This window comes from Meleagris gallopavo, chromosome 1, assembly GCF_000146605.3.
Source record: "Meleagris gallopavo isolate NT-WF06-2002-E0010 breed Aviagen turkey brand Nicholas breeding stock chromosome 1, Turkey_5.1, whole genome shotgun sequence".
In the NCBI taxonomy this organism is placed as follows: domain Eukaryota; kingdom Metazoa; phylum Chordata; class Aves; order Galliformes; family Phasianidae; genus Meleagris; species Meleagris gallopavo.
This window is the reverse complement of record NC_015011.2, coordinates 115,557,543-115,577,086: the sequence shown is the minus strand read 5'-3', so window position 1 is coordinate 115,577,086 and position 19,544 is coordinate 115,557,543. Positions and strand designations below refer to the sequence as shown.

Here is a 19,544-nt window from a genome sequence, read left to right as displayed (position 1 = left end):
AAAAAAAAAAAAAAGACATTAAATGCCTTTGCGTTTTCACCATCTATTAATGGTAGTCAGAGGTGTCGCATCTCCCCATCTTCCCATTGCACCTAACGTCTGGCTATCATCTGATTGCCACAGAACAATTTAAGCTGAAACTGCTCTCTCTGTAAAGCTCCAGTGCAAGATCTGTCACTATCACAAGTTAAAATGTGGTTGTGACTTGTGTATGATTTAATTAAAAAAATAATAATCAAAAAAAAAATCACAGAACCACTTAAGGGTTACCATATTACCTTGCACCACCGAAATAACCATCCTCTAATTTTCGTATGGTAGCAAGAACTGCTGGATGAATGTCAGTACCATCATCAACTGAAAAAGAACAATGGAAGAATTTGAATCTTACCAACACATTCTTAAGTAATCTCTTCAAACACCAAATTTAAAACAGATCCTGCAAGTGTTATCAATACTAGTTTATTCAAAAAAAGTTTGGAACAAAATCAAATAAACTCCAAGCCCTTCCACTCATGACAAGTTCCAAAAGGCCTACCATAAAATTTATTTGGACAGCATCTCTATGGAGATGATGCGAAGATGCAGGGATATTAAGGAAGAATAAAAACAAAATGAAGGATTCCCTGTCATCAAAGTTCAGCAGACTTGAAAAAGTTAAATTGCACTTTTGATGTTAAAACTCAGATGTTAAAACAGTCACACCATCTGTCTCCTCTCAAACCTACCCACGTCCTACTCCTCCACAACAATCTACTGTGCTTGAAATAAAGAAAATCAACTTTACCAAGCATTGTGTGGGTGATGGGAAACGTCAGAGTTGGTCTCCCCGTCATCCTCCAACAAGAAGTGAGGTAAGCCAGCTCTATCTTGAGCATCTCCACAATCATCTGATTGTCTAGAGCCAGATAGAAGTGATGCTGGTCAGTAAACTAGAGAAGAGAGAAATATAGCATGTAGGTGGTTGTCAGCACTCTCTGTAATTTTTTCCATGTCCTCTTGTAAGTCATTCACAAAAGCCACATGAACTATTCTAGACCACAGCACAGATTATGTGAGTTAACCTAACCAGGCATGTCACTATGAAAAAAAGAAATTCATGTGTCTGCAGAAAGTGTATTTTCTTACATTTATAGGCTTATGGTGAAAAAACAAGCTGTACAAACAGAAAGTAGATGATAACTCCCATGAGGGAGATTTTCTCAGTGATGAATTACAGTAGTCTATTATCTGAAAGACTAAAGTAGTCTAAATGTGGAAGGAAAAGCCAACAGCAACAATACAAACAAAAACAGGCTTAAGTGCATGCTAAGGACCAGGAATTAGCGAGTGTATATCTCTTAGAAACACTCTGAAAGACAAGCAGAAAAGGAACACCTGACAGATGGTCAGGAAAAAAAAGGTGTATTCTATGTACAGTGGTAAATGGTGGCATTCTCACTACAAAGGAAGGCCAAGAGCCAAACAAGAGACTATTTATGACTATATCATCAGAAATGGAAATTTTAAAAAGCTGGAAAAACAATGAAAAGTATGACAAATCAGCCACAATGAATGTTAAAAGCACAGAAGCATTAGTGAAGGGTGGAAGAGGGAAAAGGCTGGAATGTAAAATAAACATTGATTGGTAAGACGCATTACAGACAAGGAGAAAACAGTCTGTCAACACATCAGAAGTAACTGGAAAACACAGAATCTGTAGATCTTTCAATGAAGAGAGAAAGAGGATAGGAAGAGAGGATGCAGATAAGCTGAATCATTCAGTGCCCCCCTTTATTGACAAATGAAAAGTAGTAAAATATGATCTGTAATACCGCTTTTAAAAGAGCGACAGGAGTTCAGCCTGGGGTTGGGAAGAAAATGTTAAATATCATGTAAATTCAAGCTGGTAAAGTATAAAGAAACTAATTAGAACAACTTAAGGAAGCAGCCAAAATAATTTCTGAACCACTAGTAGTTAGGTTTAAGAACTCAGAGAGAACAAGTCTAGACATCCAGAGAGAAGCAAATATACTGCCTGTGTTTAGAAAGGAAGGCCAGAGTAATGTACACCAGACAAGCCCATTGCCAAGAGAATTGCAAATGATAAAGCAAGTTGACCAAATAGTCAGATCAAAAGCAATCTCAGCAAACCAGTCTAACTTCACTCTTTAAGAGCAACAAGACAGCACACGCAAGGAAGCGGCAGACATATCCTGACTTCTGCAAAGCTTGTCACACTAGTAGGATGAAGAAAAGCATCCGAAAAGGCTGAACTGCTTCAAAAACTGCTTTCCAGTGGTAGTTAGTAACCATTTTCTCAGGCTGAGAGGATATTTAAATGGCAGCAGCCTCTGCCCTGTTCCTAAACGATGTTTTCATTACAGAATTGATGAAGTACAAATTACAAAACCAGAGAATCTGTGGACATTACTCAACTTCAACAGAGATGAGTTAATTACTAACCTCAGGAAAGTGAAATTAAACAAACTCCACTCCGTCAAAAAGAGAAAAAGGGGGAGGATGTAATGTCTGACTGAAAAGTACAACAGAAGACTTTACGGAGGTTTTAGTCTAATATGGATAAGCATGTTCCTGATTCGAAGATAAATCCCATTTTTGAATATGTTTATAACAAGATCTAAATAAAGATATGTTTTGTTTTGGTTTTGGTTTTAAATAACATCTCTGAGAAACTTTTCCCTAGTTTGTGAAAGTGGATACTAGTGTGGTGGAACAACACAACACAATAGTCAATCCTCCTACATATAAAATATCTTACAAAGCCTGCTGCAATCAATTGACTGGAGGAAGAACAAGAAGGAACATTATTTGCAGAAAAAATACAATTAAATCTGGACATTATGCAGCATTGCAGAAGCCATGTCAATTGAGTCCACTGAATCTCTTTCACTGGAATTTGAAGACTATATTAATCAAACATAAGGTCAGCAGGCAGTGAGCATTCTTTATCCTGTTCCAGTTGCACATGGATGGAGTAGATGACCCACTGGCCTTCTAGTAACAACTATTACAATAAGGCTACAAGAAGTATGTAGTATTTCATTATACGTATGAAAAGAGCCACTAATTCTGGGAGGATCCAAACTTCCAGCTACAATGAAAAGCACACTAAGCAGAAAACAAAGAATGTCCTTTACTCAACATCAGTGACCCTTTCAACAAGGGAAAGATTATGTCTTAGTGTCTTGGGGATTATAGTACTTGGCATACTTAAGTGAATGTACATTTTCCATCTAAGAAATCAGTAGAAAGAAAATGTTAAGTGACCTATTTTTGAATTATTTCATTAGAATGTTGGTTCAGGCAGGGATCAGTAACAAATCTAAGCCAAAAGCCAAAGAAGCTAGATGCTGTATGATGGAAAAAAGATTTATCAGTAGTCTTAGTACTCTGATCATCCAAAGCTCTTAAAAAATAAAAACACAAAGCAAAGTACATTTGCTTTATCAGCCCTGCTCTATCTGAAGTGGAATGATAGCACATGAAAGCAAAGTGCTTCCCTAATAATTAGCCATTAAGTATACAGGGATTTCCCTGCCAGATTTAGATACTCACCTGAGGGGTAAAAGCAAATATTTGGTTTCTTATCACATACAGCTTGGAGGTACCCAGCACTCCAATGTGTCGGTGTGGCCGCCCACTTAATTTCATGTTCTCATTCCGACCTGACAAGAGGAAGAAAACATCATCTAACACTTCCTCTCTGGTTTTCTGCAACAGCCGTCTCAGACATGGAGACCTATTTCATTTGTTTCTGCAAGGCAATAGATAGATAAGAGTGCGATGCTACAGAGTGGTGTGTTTTGTAGCAACCATCAATATAGTAGCCAGGGTACTTCAAAAGCCTGATTAAAAATTAAAAGTTTGGCTTCACTGACCATGGAATTAAGTATTCTAATCACAATCATTGCTCAGCACCCAAAGCTTCACCACCCAAAACGACAAGAAGTATGTCTTCAAAAAACAGACCATCAACAAGTAACAAACTGCAGTGCTTTCATTATAGAACCTTAAAATTCTTGATGGTAAAAGACTGAAGAACAAATTTTGATTCCTTTCACGGGGCTAATAAGCCCCACTCTTCTCAATGGGGCTTATAAGCTAGTGTTCTGCATTGCAGCTTTTGCTCCAACATCCAGGAGCTGACCTGAATCCATCTGACAAGGAACACAAGCCCAGCAACTAAATGCCTGAAAAGAAATCCTTGTGAACACTGCCAAAGAAGTCACTGTTGAAAACAGTACATCTCTGTGTCAAGTTACCCTACTCACCCCCACTAGTGAAAGAAAGCTATTTCAAACTTCTACAGAATAACTGCAAACATCAGCAAAGCCCTGTAAAAGTTAAACTTACTAGAAGTTCCTTGCAATAAGAAAACAAATTATTTTCCCAAAACAGTATATACAAGTTCCCTTCTTCACATATAAGGCTCAATGTCTAACACTTACTTGAAGGCCCTCTTACTTTCTGTTAAAAAACAAAGACCACATACCACTGAAAAACAAACAAAAGCATAAGCTATCTTCTTCCACGTTATCCATAAACTACATGACCACAGAAACATGCTCAAGACTGGAAGCATGAATCATGGAAGCATGATACAGCTAGCTTTCCTTGTCCATACTGCAAAGGAATCTACCAATACAGATCCACTGCATCCCAGTTTTACTTTCCAGTAACAGCAACAGATTTGAGTCATGACTTTTTGGCCTGCTTGAAGTTGTAAAAGTAAGTTCAATTAGGAATACAGGCAACAAATTTTCGCCAAGACCCCTTTCATTCCAACAAGTATTACCAGAAGAGCCAGCGGTGGCCAAAGGTTTATCAGATTTTCAACTTAACTAAAACAAGTTTGAGGTTTTGTGCATTTAGTTAATCAAATTGGCACAGAGGGACCACAGGCCTCTAGGGCCTCTAGGGCCAGATTTTTCTCTTTGGAAGTAGCCCCTGCAGAATAAGATGTCAGTTTTTAAGACAGTTGTTATAATTTTGTTAACCTTCTTTATACAAATGCAAGGTTTTATTTCCTCTTGGTTTGTTTGTTTTTAAATCAAAGAACCTGAGGCAGTGTGTAAGAAATATAAAAATACCCAGTATGGCAATAGAGATATTTAAATACCTACCTAGCATAGTGTAGAGATTACTTAGGATGCGAGCTGGCTGCACTCTGAGTGGATGGATATCAGCAATGCTCTGAACATTGATTCCATGGTCTTGCAAAAGATTCTTAATTTGATTAGTTTCTGCCAGAACAGTTACTGCTTAACAGAAATCAAAAACACTTGTAAGAGCCAAAGTTATTCTTTACAATTGACTGCCCTTACTGTCACCTCCCAGCTATTGTGTAGCTGTCTAAAAATGCACAAAGGTTTTACTTCTTTCTTAATTTATGTCTTCATGAGATCTAACAGGATGTCAGAGAGCTTTTGGCTCTCTACTTCCCCATACATATTGTCATTCTTTTCCATTCCGGATTGTATGGTAGCTCAAGTTGGAAGGGACATCACAGGGTCTCTAATCCAACCTCCTGCTCAAAACAGAGCTAGTTTGGAGGTTAGATATCATTTCTCTTCAATTTCACACAGTTTGGATTGTGCAGTCACTTTCAGGAGATGGGGCTTGCAAGGGGAAATCCTACTTGGAAATCTTTGTTTTAATATAGCACATCAATGGTTACAGCTAGGTCAATGGTGAACAAGTATGTTAGGGTTATGACAATAGATGTTCCAAAGGCCGTACAATGGAAGAGGGAGGAAAAAAAAAAAGTCCCCAGATTGGAGGAATTTACAATCCAAGGCCTGATTTTACATTTTTTTGCCCATTGTGAGCTGGCTTATTGGTTTGGGACTGACAATTCATATTCTCTGCATTATAAATAGCACTCAAAGAATGCTAAAAATAAGCATGCATTTATGCATCTAAGGGAAATTACACATTTTAGAGTAGCAAAATGTCACCACTATGACAACAACAGAAGATAAACAAGCTTTTGCTCAGCTTGCAATACCACAGATGAAGGCTGCTCCTGCTAAATGAGCTGATTACTTTTCCAGAATGACACAGGCCCTAGAAAAGCTTTTATGCCCAATTAGTTGGTGTTTGCCCTCAACTGAAGTATGTAGTTTTGGCTGCTCCTGCATCGATGAAGCAGCAGAAGCACCCTGAAGCAGCCAAAAGACAGCTGTAAATCTGGCTGCTCTCTAGCTTACTCCTCACCTCTGAGAACATAGAGATCTGCCCCCACCCCTTGCTTTCTTGGATCCTCTGAAAAGAGGCTGCACAAAATCCTAACTGAACTGAATGGTTTCCTGTCAGCCCTCCTCTTTCTGCTATTATCCATCATGACCTTCCTTTTCAATAAAAGATTAAGTCCTTTCCAGTCTCTGACCAGTCTTAAAATCATGAGTGTTTTTTTAAAAGGTTTGTTAAAGCTGATCTTTCCTCCTAGAAGAAAAGCAGCTTGACAAACAATCACTTTCGCACAGTATCAACAAAGCATCCATGTGCCATGCAAAGATCAGTATCATTTTAAAACATGTCCTTCTTAATTCTCTTTATAGGAACTTCACCATCACATAATCCAGTTTATTCAGAATGTTAAAAGAAAAACTCCCTAACCTTGTACCACAACATCAGGTTTAAATCCAGTGGAAAATCTTCTGTTCAAGGGATCAATTTCACCTGCAGCCAGAAATCCCTAGAAAAAAATACAAAAGAAATAAAAGAGAAAGGAGACAAACAAAAACTAAGTAAAAGGCTTTTGATGAAGATTTCTAGAAGATTTCTTAACCAATTCTCACATTTTATCAGGAAGTCAGATTAAAGTCTGGTTTCCCCATCCCACCAAGTACATTCAATGAAAACTGTGTTATAGTGGCTGTAATACTTCTTGGAACAACGAGAAAATGATTATGACTGATGCAATCTACATATCCATATTTTTCATTTTAGAGTTGCAGCAAGTAATACAACATTGCCAGGCCAGTGATTTTTTTTGCAGTTCCTCAGGGATACTCAGTTATTCACTTCCAAGTCCATAGCTAATACTGGACAACTCTGTAGGCATCTTATGCTGCAGAATAAGGTGCAACCCAGTGGAGCTGAAATTGCAGAATCCTAGCTCTGGAACAGTCAAAGCGATATGGACTTTGTATTTCTTGAGCATATCTGGCAACTTACTGACCTTGATGAGAAACGCACAATTTAGCATTATATAATATACAGTTGGTATGTCATCCATAATATACATAATACACAAATAAGCTCCTGAAGCTCAGAGTCACCCCTCCACAGTTTTCATTGGAAAATACACTGACCCCTACCTGACAATCAAATTGTGCTTAAAGGCTAAACCAACTCAAAACAAAATGAAACACAAACTCATCTATACAAGAAATAATTACCTCTGCTAATAAGCAGCTAAGAATGTACAATGACTGACCCCAAAGATGAGGCAGCTTTCCCACTGGGATACGATCCACTGAGTGAGGATTTTCATACTCCTCATCAACCTGACAACAAAAACACAAACAAGAAACTTATCTTAAAGTTCTGAAGAACAGCCAATAACATAGAAGTATTTGTAAAAATATGGTTTATCATCTACCATTTCTAACCCACTATCATTGACATCTCTTTTTACTGATTTTACTTTTGAGGCTGCATGCTACCTGCGACAAGAACTATGCTTACTTTTCATACACCACTCAAACTATTGAAGCTGGACGTTGAATAAGGATTCTGCACACATGTATAGCTTTGGTGTCAGGACCTCCCCCTTCTTCTCGTCATTCCTTTGCTGCCTTCCCTTTGGGAAGCTTGTAGGGAATTGTGTCAGCTTTCCAGCTCTTTGCAAGATGATTCTTGAACTTCACTGCTGCCTACCTAGCTTTCTGAAGATGCACATGGAAGTGGCTTCCAAAAACAAAGCCTATTCTACCGTTCTTATTTTAGCAACTTTTTTCCATTGTCTATGGAAAAATAAAGAGTAGAATCTCTTAATTTTGGCAAACAGAAAACCAAAACCCTTGACTTGATCTTGCAGTATACAGATCTATCGAGGGAGGAGCATACAACCTTCTAGATAACATCTTTATCAGAGCCATTTTAGAATTTACAAATGGTAGGCAAAAATTACACCATTTATTTGGCATATTCTTCCGATCATAATCGTATCAGAATTAACAAAAAGGCTCTGTACTGTTACACACTTGCTCCCAACAGAAAGGTAACTCAGAGTTTCAGTCTCAGACCTGTGAGTAAGACATCAGCTTTTGATACTCCCTCCCTAAACTCAGACCAGTCCAGAAGGCTCCACACCCCCAGTGGTTGCTGAGAAATCTGGAGTGGGAAAAGTTGGCAGGGAGAGATATAAAAGCAAGTAGCATGGAAGGAAATAAAATGTTATCTGAAGTTCTCTGTCACAATGAGAGAAACAGGTTAAACTGACAGAAAAGATGGGAAAACAAACAAAAAACAACAGAAAAAAAAACCACACTTAAAATCTAACATAAATCCCCATTCATTTGAAACCTTTTTCCATCTTAAATACAAGCTCTGAAAAAGAGTGAGCACAAACCACTGGTAGAATAAACAGGCAGAACAGCCTGTGCTTTACTTCTTCTCTAAGATTCAATTTCTAAATCATTAGCAAAACTTCTTAAATACACCTTATTATAAAGACAGTAATTTTAAACCTGCTCCAGAACTTCCATAGACTCTTGGATTCCTATATCCAGGATTTAATCATTTACAAGCCTAAAGTTACTATTTCTCAGTGGGAACCATGAGAGGTTTATCAGTAATTAATAATGTCCTGTGGATTGCTTTTTTTTTTTTTTTTATTACTGACTTAGATTTATGAGCTACAGGAAAGTGGTACACTGATCTTCATATCTATACTTCACATACTGAAGTGGATGCTGCATTTTCACAATACCTTTTCTGAAGGGACTGCATATAGCTCAGGCATTAGAACTATTCCATTCTTTTCTCTAATGAGTATTCCTTCCAAAGCCTCTCTGTACTCTTCTACCTGGAAATATTTATAAAAGAAAATTGACAATACACTCAGCAAAACAGAAACAATAAAGTTATAATTTTACTACTTCTCTGTTGAAAATTACATAAAAAGTAAACAATAAGGGGGAGAGGGGAAGTGGATCACGGCTTGCTGATGGAAGAAGAGGCTTCAAATTGTCAGACATTGTTCCAAGATCTCAGTATTATCATTCTCCAAAGCGTAAGCACACATCTTTAATCAGAAACAAACCACTGAAGCAAAAAAAAATAATTGCAATCAAGAAGTCACTAGAAATCCTGCACAAAATTTCATAATGAAAATGAAGTGACACGGAAGATGTCAGCACTAGCAATATCCGTTAGAAGTGTAAGATTTAAGAACTGTTAGCTTTCTACCAAGCATATTTGTGTATGATATTCTGAATCCAACTTTGCAGGACTGGGAATTCAGTTGCTCTTAAAAATTTGCCCTAAGGAAAGCTTTAAGTAGATGTAAATCAAATAAAATACCTAAGTTAAACGAACATAAAATCCTCTTGTTCTCGTATTGCTAGACAACATACTATCTTAGAACTGTAGAATCATTAAGGCTGTAAAAGACCAAGATCACCCAGTTCAACCCATCCCCACCACACCCACTACATCTCTCAGTGCCACATGTACACAGTTTTTGAACACCTCCAAGGACAGTGACTCCACCACCTCCCTGGGCTCCTACACCTGAGCAATTCTGTCCAGGAAGGACTCTGAGAAGAGCAAGCAGAGTAAGACAACCAACATAGAGTTAGCCAAGGTAATCAGTAGGACATGTAAATGGTCTAAAATTCAACAATATTCATTTATTTTTTTTTAAACCAGACTTCTTATTTTGCCCATTTCTTCACACTCCCATTCTAAGTTTTAACTCACAGGGAAGCTGTTCCCTAGCGCTACCAGCACCTGGCTCTGAAATTCTATTCCTGCCTATACCTTTCTGAGGAATAATCTCTAGCCTAATGCACCAGCTAAAGTACCCACACATTCATGTCATGGTACACTAGAATTGTCAGTATCCTATCCTTATCCACTCTTGTTGAGTGATCAGGGTGCTTACCCTTCAAATCGTTGCTGCCACTGCAGTCAGGCTTATGAAGCAATAACTGTGGAAGACTAGACACCACTACCAGAGTGTCACAAGCAACTGTTTTAAGTGTGGGAACTGGGGCCACTTGTCCATTCTGAGCACATCCTACCACGGACCATCTCCATACCATAAAAGCAATCTGGTACGTAATGTCCCAGACCACCTAAATAAATTCTAGAGACTGCTTTTGGAAAAATTATTTTATCAACGTGACTGAAGTTTCAGTAAACTCTGATTTTTCTCCTTATGAAACAACATTACTTTTCTCTCCACCAAACTATTTCTACTGTGTTCAGCAAAGCAACCCATATTTTTAATGTTAGTAAATACTTCACTGTATTTACATTTGTTATAGAAAGGTATTTTTTTGGTCTGAAATTCCTTGTTTCATTTTTGATGGTATTTTATTTTTAAGAAGTTTTATTTAGTAATCTCAGTCCCTCTGCATACTGGGCAACTTTAAATCACATCTATTTGTTAATTCCTTCAAGCCATCAAGCTGTAGAGCTCTTGATCTGACTACACTTAGTCCTCATTACTTGCTGCTCTTTTAATTTACCAATGTTCTCCAGGAACCACTACAACCTTTGAAAGGTTACAGTCAATCTAGTTCCCCTGACCATTGAATGCTTGACAAAGCAAAGGCATGAAATACACTAAGGAATCATCAATTAACCTACAAAATCAGTTAAAATGAAATGGCTCCTGATCAGGGTCTAACCCATCCCAAACCTCCCTAAATGTACCAAAGGACTGAAAGAACTATTAACCTTGTTCTCAGCAGCCAAGCCACAGAGATCAAGGAAGACAGAAGCTAGACTCATCTCACAATAACTTGGTGAGACATCAAGGTTGGTGATAAAACAGAACCTGACAAATACGGCATGTCCAGATCAGCTCAAACCCACCAGCCAACAGAGCCACTCAACCTGACAGAGAGAGGGCAACCCTTTCCTGTACCAGTGTGGGCAACACTGCAGCCTTTCTCGTGACGTGAACCTCCCAGTAAGGTCAGAGTGGTTGGAGACTGCTTCCAACCTGTTATGTGAAGCCACACTGAGTTTCACAGGAACTCAGTGATTTCCAGTACTGTCTGATGCCAAAAGAGCATCAACATTGCAAGACATTCAAATAATAATATCTATCACACTCCAGCCTGACTAGCATGTGGAAACAAATGCTCCATCCACATCCTCACTCAGCTGCTGCTGTCTGTCAAACGTAATTCATCCACACAAATAAATAATTTGTATGTATGCAAATAATAAAGGGTTCTGCCAGTAAAAAAAAAAAAGGGTCATGGGGACTTTTTAAGGTGGTAACTGATAATTAAAATAAACAGAGAAAAGCTATAATGGGGTGTTAACAGCTTTGCATTTCCATTCTAAGCAATTTCTTCTCTCCTCACCTGAATTTTGTCTTCATTAAATACTCCATCAATTAAGAAGTATGTCCAGAACACCGGCCATTCACATTCAATATTCTCAAACAGCTTGAGCTCAGCAGGATCATAGTGCAATCTGCTTGGATCCTAGAAATTCAATAATGTTCTTTTAGTCACAGTGCTAAATTAGTCACTCAAACTCCATACAAAATGAAAGTCTACTTTATACAAATAATTAAAACCAAGCAAGCAATAAAAATACAGCAAAAAGTTTCCACATAGCCTCTTGATTTCTCTTTTTCACATTCATCCCCAAGCTTGTTTAATCGGTCTCCAGACAAACCAGCCCTTCTCAGACTCAGAATCTTGGTGACACCCAAATAATCGTGCCTCTGCCCTACTTCATAGATACCCTGGAGCATCTTAAAGGCAATTCTTTTCCTTAGGCACCATAAGCACATCTAAGGGTTAATGCCTTGCAGAACCATGAATTAATTTATCTCATTAATAACTGGTGGTCTTTAAACCACTAGCCACCTTCTGACATGAGTCATTCCCAAGATTTACTAGTTTTCTTGGTTTACTGCCAACTTATTAATAGCAACACTGAATTTCGCCCTTGATGTAAACAAGACAAAATAATGCCAATTAAAAAGGGATAGCATTCTTCCTAACATCTACTGAAAATACACATCAGAAGTACCTCTCTGGGTGTCTTGTAGCCATCTCGGAGAAAGCGACAGCAGCCGTAACGGCCCTATAAAAACAGACAAAAATCACAGAAATCTTCACATACTGTTTTTCCTCACAGACTGATACCAACATCTAAGTTGTGAGTTTTCAGTGCCACTTAGGGATTTTTCTCTCTCTGCACGGACCCACCAAGTCTGTCAATCCTAGGTTAATTAGGATTTTCAATTAAGAAAAAAAGTTCTGTTTCTCCTTCCTTCTGAAAAATAAAACAAAATAAAGGAAATCCTTACCTGCAATTTGGATATGATTTCACTCTTGGTTAAATTAACCAAGTTTATATCCTCCACTGCAAAAGCTGGGTAAGAAATTATGGAGAGAAGGCCAGCATCTATTTCCTTTGACGTGGATGCCCTTGGCAACATGGAGTATAGTATAGACTAAGCAAAACACAGAAGAGAGGGATATGAAATAATTTACTTTGTTCAAAAGGCTATGTAACATGCAAATAGAATGCACAACTTGCAAATGGAGAGAACTGCATAACTATTTTAACCGAGTTAACATGGGAATGTTTCAAACCAGCTTCATGTGATTTACTATAAACAGCGTGAACAGCACAGTCTGAAGTCACCCTTATTAAGTTTACCGTTCAATTAACCAGCATTCCAGTTAAGAACAGAACGGAAAAGGAGATGGATTTTCTTCAAGCACTAGAAACAGAAGACTGCTTTTTACCTGACAATGTTCTACTTCATCAGGAAGAACATGAATCACTGATTTGTGCCCTCCATGAGCTCCGAAAAGATCTAATTCATCAATTGCTTCCAAAGCAGCCTTCAAAACAAACAAACAACACCCACAAAACAAAAAACACACACAAAAAATACATTAGATATCTTTTAAGCCAAGTGTACACCCCAGCATCTGTACTTTTCCTCTGAAGGTTGTTAGGCAAGACAGAAGTTTGCTCCACAGATATTGTTTCCAACTTCAATGGGAAGCATGTCAATACTTCTGAAAAAGTAAAAAATATTTTTGCATTTCCACTCGTAGGATCCAGGACTGATGTGCTGATGACCGTTCTTACAATTAAAACCCAACGCAAAGCAAGAGGAAACAGTGCTTCTGTTGAATAATACCTAAATAATGTTTAGCCATAAATGCTTATCCTGTTCCATGTTCCATAATAACCCCTCCATTTCAGTGGTAATTTGTGGCTCCTAGTTGCAGGGCTATTCAAAGAAGGCTTGCTCAACGTGCTCTGGGAACCAGCCTCTGCTTGTGCAGGGAAGAGCATATTGCCATCTACCTCTCTTTCTGATATTATCGCTTCCCTAGGGAAAGAGAGATGAGATGTCTGCTCTCTGCATGCCTAATGGCCAACCAGCCAACAGGGACACATCATGCCCTGTCTTTATGGGTGAATCAGTACATCTCATATGTCTCAGCTATAATGTGTATGCCTTAGGAAGATATTAATAACTCACCCATTCATCTCTGTGCACCCCTACATTAACCTAGAAGTGTCCTGGCTTTGCTGATGTGGGGCTTGCTGTGCCACACAGGGTATGGGTCAGGAAGAGAGCAAAGAGCTCTCCTTTTAAAATCCTGTTCACTGTATCTATCACTTTCATGCCTCAATGATTCTGCTGCACATTTTGCAGTCCCCAGAACAACTGTACTAAGGTCCTTCAAAATAAGCCATTATTACAAGGATTTTATGTTGAATACTCAGAAATTCTTAATACAGTTAATTAACTGTTGCCAAGAAGCCTATGCAAAGGAAGCCACTGGGTTCACTAGAGCTATTCAGAGTGAGAGAACAGCCACAAAAGAGGAGTCAGAAAGACATGCTCACTTTGGCCATCCCTACGGAGCTTGCATTCAGTTCCGGGATGCCCTGGTTTGTCTTATCACCACGTTCCCAAATTCCATAATCCTGCAAGAATAACAACATTAAGAAAAAAACTGGTATGGTTACATATACAACCAGTATTTCCCCCTCCACACGCACAGGCTCACCACAAAACCAGAACCTCGTAGGAAATTTGTTTATCAGCCTTAAAAATAAAATAACAAGTCACTTCCAAAGAGCTCCTCTGCATGTTTAAAGAGCAGAGCATAAAAATACATCCCAGCAGGATCACTTCTGCAGTCATAAATCACTTTCTCCATAAAACACACAAAGAACTCTAAACTGCATGCTTCTCCCTGTGCCTCTGCAACTCACTTTCCAAAAGAGTTTGATAACACTCTGCTCTTTTCAGAAGGGCTCATGAGACATCAGGAATTGTTATTAATTACTACTGTGATGATAGAACAACTATACTTCATCCAGAAAACAGCAAATCCTCCCACAGCTGTCCTACCACCTCCAGAAATGTTGCTCACAATGTAATGACAAATTCTGACATCCTCTGACGGAAGAAGAAGATTGTGTTTTCAGTCACCATTAAGAAATAATTTCCAACCCACATCTAAGTTGTGTTCAGATGTCTTACACATAAATAACTACTTACAGCAACTTTGTAGGCAGCTTCTATGTAAAAAACAAGATTCTGAATAAAGGTAACTTCATCAAGGGTGAAAATGATACGTAATCCTAAAAACAAAAGAAGAAGAAAGAAATATGCTGCATTAGAACTATTTCCTCTTCAAAAAATTTCAAGCTTTCGTATATTTATATTTTGTATATTTTAGGGAGGGAAGATTTAGGTTGGATATCAGGGGGAAGTTCTTTACAGAGAGAGTGGTGAGGTGCTGGAATAGGCTGCCCAGAGAGGTTGTGTATCTCCGTCTCTGGAGGTGTTCAAGGCCAGGCTGGATGGGGCCCTGGGCAGCCCAGTCTAGTATTAAATGGGGAGGTTGGTGGCCCTGCATGTGGTGGGGAGTTGGAGATTCGTGATCCTTGAAGTCCCTTCCAACCCGGGCCATTCTGTGATTCTGTGATTTGTTATCAACTGCCAGCTACTATTCACAGAAATCAGTGAAAGACTCAGGTTGATTTCAAAAGGAGTGGCAACAAGTCTCAACATTTGCTGCTGATGAACTACTTCAAATGCCATCAATACACATCATCTGTTTCAAAGACCAGCCAAAAAATGCCCTCAGTGGAAACATGGCATTCACACACCATGGCTACGAAACAGATAGAGCTGAACCACCTCCAGCTCCTGACAACCGGGTGGCCCAGCTCCAGCAGCAGGTGCACCATCTGTTTCATGCTCTGCCAGGAGACCATCAGGAGAACAGACTTATCCTCACACAGGAAGAGCACGGTTGCTATGAGCAGAAAGCCAAACAATGCCCGCAAGAAGAGGAACACAGACAGGACAGTGGCACCCAGCTTGATGTAGTTACTCTGAATAAACCCATCTGTCCATGAGACACACAGCTCTTCTTTGACATGACTCTGACTAGCTCTGAATAGAATTTGTACACCAACAAACTTTAAGAGAATGGAAACTTCCTGGGCAGTTACTGTAAGTGTGAAATCCTAACTAAAAAACATCTCTTTCCATAGAAATTCAATTTTCTGTGTGATAACTATACAAAGACCTTTGAAGCTAGTCACATTTTTTTTTCTCCTTTTTAATTGAAAGTTGAACATGACGACTGTAACAACAAGATAGTCAAGGCTAAAATATCTTCCACTTACCTGATGCAGTCATCTGTGCCAAGAAGAGCAAGTAAAGAGAAGTGGCATCGACTTGCAGATGTCCCCACTGATCATCTCCAACCACTGTGGCACAAGTAGCAGAGTTATACTTGGCGTGTAGGCAGTCCTTGGTACTCTGTGTGCGTTTGAACTTCTCTACCTTATCTACCTGAAAAGCACCAGAGATTTCAAATGTGAAACACTTCAGAAGAAATTCCCCAAACAATTTCACAACACGTTGTCTTAGACAGGGAGAAACTTGAGGTCCTAATTTTTGTTACCTCACTTCAGCGTGTTTTGATTGATCACAGTGCATGAACTTTAGACTCTGCCTAAATCCACATCTCTTTGGGAAAGAGTAAGCTTAAGTTACCTTGCTGAGTTGAGATCTTAGTAACAGGTATGCACCTTTGCACAAATCAGTTTGCAAAGGCAACACTGTGATTTGCTGCAAACCTGATTTTAAAAAGGTACAAGCATGATCAGAGTTTGGCTCAGGCTAACAGCAGTGTATGTGCTGAGTTGTACCATACATACATACCTGTCTCATCATGCACTGTAAGAGCCCTCGCATCAGCTTCACAACGTTCTGCAGGAATAAAGCAGACCAGTGACACTCCTGTACTACCAGCCCTATCAGCTGTTAAAAACAACATGCAAAAGTCACAAGTTCACAACCCATGTTAATGTCCTCCCAAAGGCAAAAAAATTGTATTAATCTGAAATGTTTTAAATGCCCGTAAAAGAAAAAAATTGATTTTTTTTCTCATGCTTCTATCTGGGAGAACTGATCTTTTCCCAAAGGCCCTCTCCAGCATGCAGAGTAATTTGCGTTCTTTCTATCTGGTAAGGAAGTAAGAGGAATGTAACCCACTGTAAGAATAATGATTGTTAGACTGACAGATCCAGGCAACACTGGTAAGTAACTGCAAGCCAGAAAACCTGTGGAGTCTCTTCATCTCTTTATACAGCAAGCGGATGACTAATGTGAAGAGACCTCAGTGTGTACTAAAAGAAGCACAGAATAAGCATTAAGACAAGATTTTGTCTTAAATTCCAGAAAATTATTAAGGCCTAAAAATGCAATCATGCTTTGCCTTTTTTTTGGTTCTGATCAAACATGTCTATACACTACATATGATTTCCATGAGACTACACATGTTCACATTTCAAAGACAGCTGCTCTAAAGGGCATGTTTCCCCTTAAGGGGAAAAATGATAAACTGCCATCCTACGATACAAGCCATCCTAGGTTTGAATTTCTGCCCCACAACACATCTCATGAAGGATCTCACAGTTTAATTGGGGAGGCTTCTAAATGAGGGCATAAAATCTCTTAGAAGCACAGTTTACAACAATGTGCTAAACAATGGGAGTTTTACTCCTACCAGATTCCTTTTGGTATATATATTAATTGAGATGTTAGCCTCTCTGTTGCTCAGCTCTCCAAATCTCACCTCCTGGGGGGCTGCTAGGAACACAGACTGTTCTGTGTTACACAAACACTGCTGCCACAAGAACAAAACACATATTCCATGCTGGGAAAACAGTGCCACATCCCCAACATAGCAGCAATGCAAGCACACCAAAACCACAACCATATGAAAAAAAGGCAAAACATAGCATAGTTGCTTTGCACTGAACTTCAACATACCTGCTCAAGCTCATAGGCTTTGGCTTTGTCCTCATCCCGGTCTGCGTTCTTTCTGTAGGCCATGCCAAGCCCCCACACTGCCAGGATGCTATAGACATTGTCCCGTACCCAAGCATCCTTATGGTCTGTACCAGCTGAAAGCAGCCCTGTAACTGGGTTCTGAACATGGTAGAAAAGGTAAAGAACAAATATTATTACCTGAAGTCCCATCTATTAAGATAAACCACTTCTTTCCATATCAAAAGGTGTTGGGGGAGGGGGAAAGAAAGGATTTTGGGATTTCATACCGGTTGCACAATACAGCTTCTCACAGTTTTGCAACAGAGATGCCCAGTCTCTGAGTCCTGAACTCGCACATGTGAAGTACAAAATTTATTTATTCGAGCACTTCAGGACACAAAGCTTATAGAATCCATCAGGGCACCTTCACCCACCCAGGCTGATGAGCTATGTCACTTGGTGACAGCTGAAGCACAATGAAGAAATACAAATCTGAACTGTGCGTATTTGGAAGGAAAACAGAGTACCGAATTAACATTTGAAACTGAGCTGGGATCTGCCCTTGTCTGTATGACCATGCTGTGTTATGGTCTTGAAGAAGTAAAAAAGAATTGCTTCTCTTGTAGGAAGTGGGCAACTTTCTCACTTGGTTTACAGAAGCTCAAGTATGAATGCATGCAAAGCCTTTTTATGTTCCAATGCAGAGAACAGCAAATTCTGGTAGCATTCAGTAGCAACACCATCTGAGAACCAGAATACTGCATAGTCTCTTGCATCTCAAACACTTCACAACATTTTTCACTTAATCATTAATTCCCATTGCCTCGTTGCCATTAACTTTTACGCTTGTTTCTCAGCTGTGTGTTCAAACAGAGCAACTGTTACGAATGCCAGATCAATCGCTGTGGCAGGGACACCTGACCCTTGCCTTGTCAGACACATCTTTATCAAAACGTAATGTTCCCAAACACACTTCACGTTCTCCAAGCCACGTCTCAGAGAACATGAGCTCTGTCAGAGCACAGCAGCTTAATCTGCATGCTGCTGGATGCTCGGCACAAGGTCACCTCCATACACCAGGGCTGTACAGCCTTGTCTCGGCAGCACCTCTGCTGCCTGCTGCTCTTCTGTCTGGCTGCTCACAGGACGTGAGTGGCTCAGTTCAGGCCCAGCTCCCCAGCAGGTGCTGAAGGAGCCCAAGGTCATCCCGCAGGGCCAGGAGAGCAGTACAGGGCAGCTCCCACAGCCCACCATGGTGAGAGGCCAGCAGCGCTGTCTCACACTTCTCACACCAGATCCTTGCTTTTTGTTGCTGGTAGGTTTTCAGTAGTTCACCTAATGATAACAGTTCTCAGGTGTCTGGAGCTTGTGCCCACAGAAACAGTTGATGGCATAAATCTTACTGAGTTGATGGTATGAATCTTATTGACCTGTAGGGCTCTGGGTGCTCACCTCTTTAGTTAGCGTCATAGAATCTAGAATCCTTACAGTTGGAAGGAACCTTTAAAGGCCATCTACTCCAAGTCCCCTGCAATGAACGGGGACACCACAGCTACACCAGGATGCCCAGGACCTATCCAGCCTCGCCTTGAAAGTCTCCAGGGATGGGCCACCCACCACATCTCTGGGCAACCTGTTCCAGTGCCTCACCATCATCACTGTAAAAGATTTTCTTCTTACATCTAAAGATGTTTCACTTATCGGTGCTTTGCAGTTTCTTCTAAGTCACTGCAATGAAGTGCATTTGGGACTTGATTCACACAAGAAGCCCCGCTGCCCTTCTCTCTATGCAGGGAACCACTTTAAGAGAACACCGTACATGCCCCCACCCTCAGCACACACACCTGAAGCAGGTGCATCAAGCAGTCCGCACGGTGCTGCGCAGGCTGCACGGGCCAAAGCACGGGGAGCCGGTGATAGCTTCTCCCCAGCAGCGCTGACACCTGCACTCAGCACTCACAAGGCGGGCAGCCCGTAATGCTGTAGGTGCGGGCCCGGCTGCCGCAGC

The 19,544-nt window shown here is 39.9% G+C and overlaps 1 protein-coding gene across 2 annotated transcripts; it reads right to left on the bottom strand.

Moving 5' to 3' along the window:
* Positions 1 to 249: 249 nt before the first annotated feature.
* LOC100538873 (phosphorylase b kinase regulatory subunit alpha, liver isoform) lies at positions 250 to 19,457 on the bottom strand. 2 transcript variants are annotated; one of them, XM_019621821.2, is made up of 17 exons: positions 19,381 to 19,457; positions 17,537 to 17,695; positions 16,424 to 16,471; positions 15,883 to 16,051; positions 14,744 to 14,826; positions 14,083 to 14,163; positions 12,960 to 13,058; positions 12,515 to 12,661; positions 12,235 to 12,288; positions 11,556 to 11,678; positions 8,942 to 9,037; positions 7,407 to 7,514; positions 6,622 to 6,700; positions 5,127 to 5,264; positions 3,559 to 3,668; positions 788 to 932; positions 250 to 357 (listed from the first exon to the last, which is right to left on the bottom strand). In XM_019621821.2, the coding sequence occupies exons 1-17, from the start codon at positions 19,393 to 19,395 to the stop codon at positions 275 to 277; spliced, it is 1,737 nt and encodes a 578-aa protein (XP_019477366.1). In that variant the 5' UTR covers positions 19,396 to 19,457; the 3' UTR covers positions 250 to 274. The 2 variants fall into 2 exon arrangements, with proteins under 2 accessions (XP_019477366.1, XP_010724419.2); XM_010726117.3 differs by having other exon boundaries at positions 5,127 to 5,261; positions 19,381 to 19,410.
* Between the last annotated feature and the right edge of the window lie 87 nt (positions 19,458 to 19,544).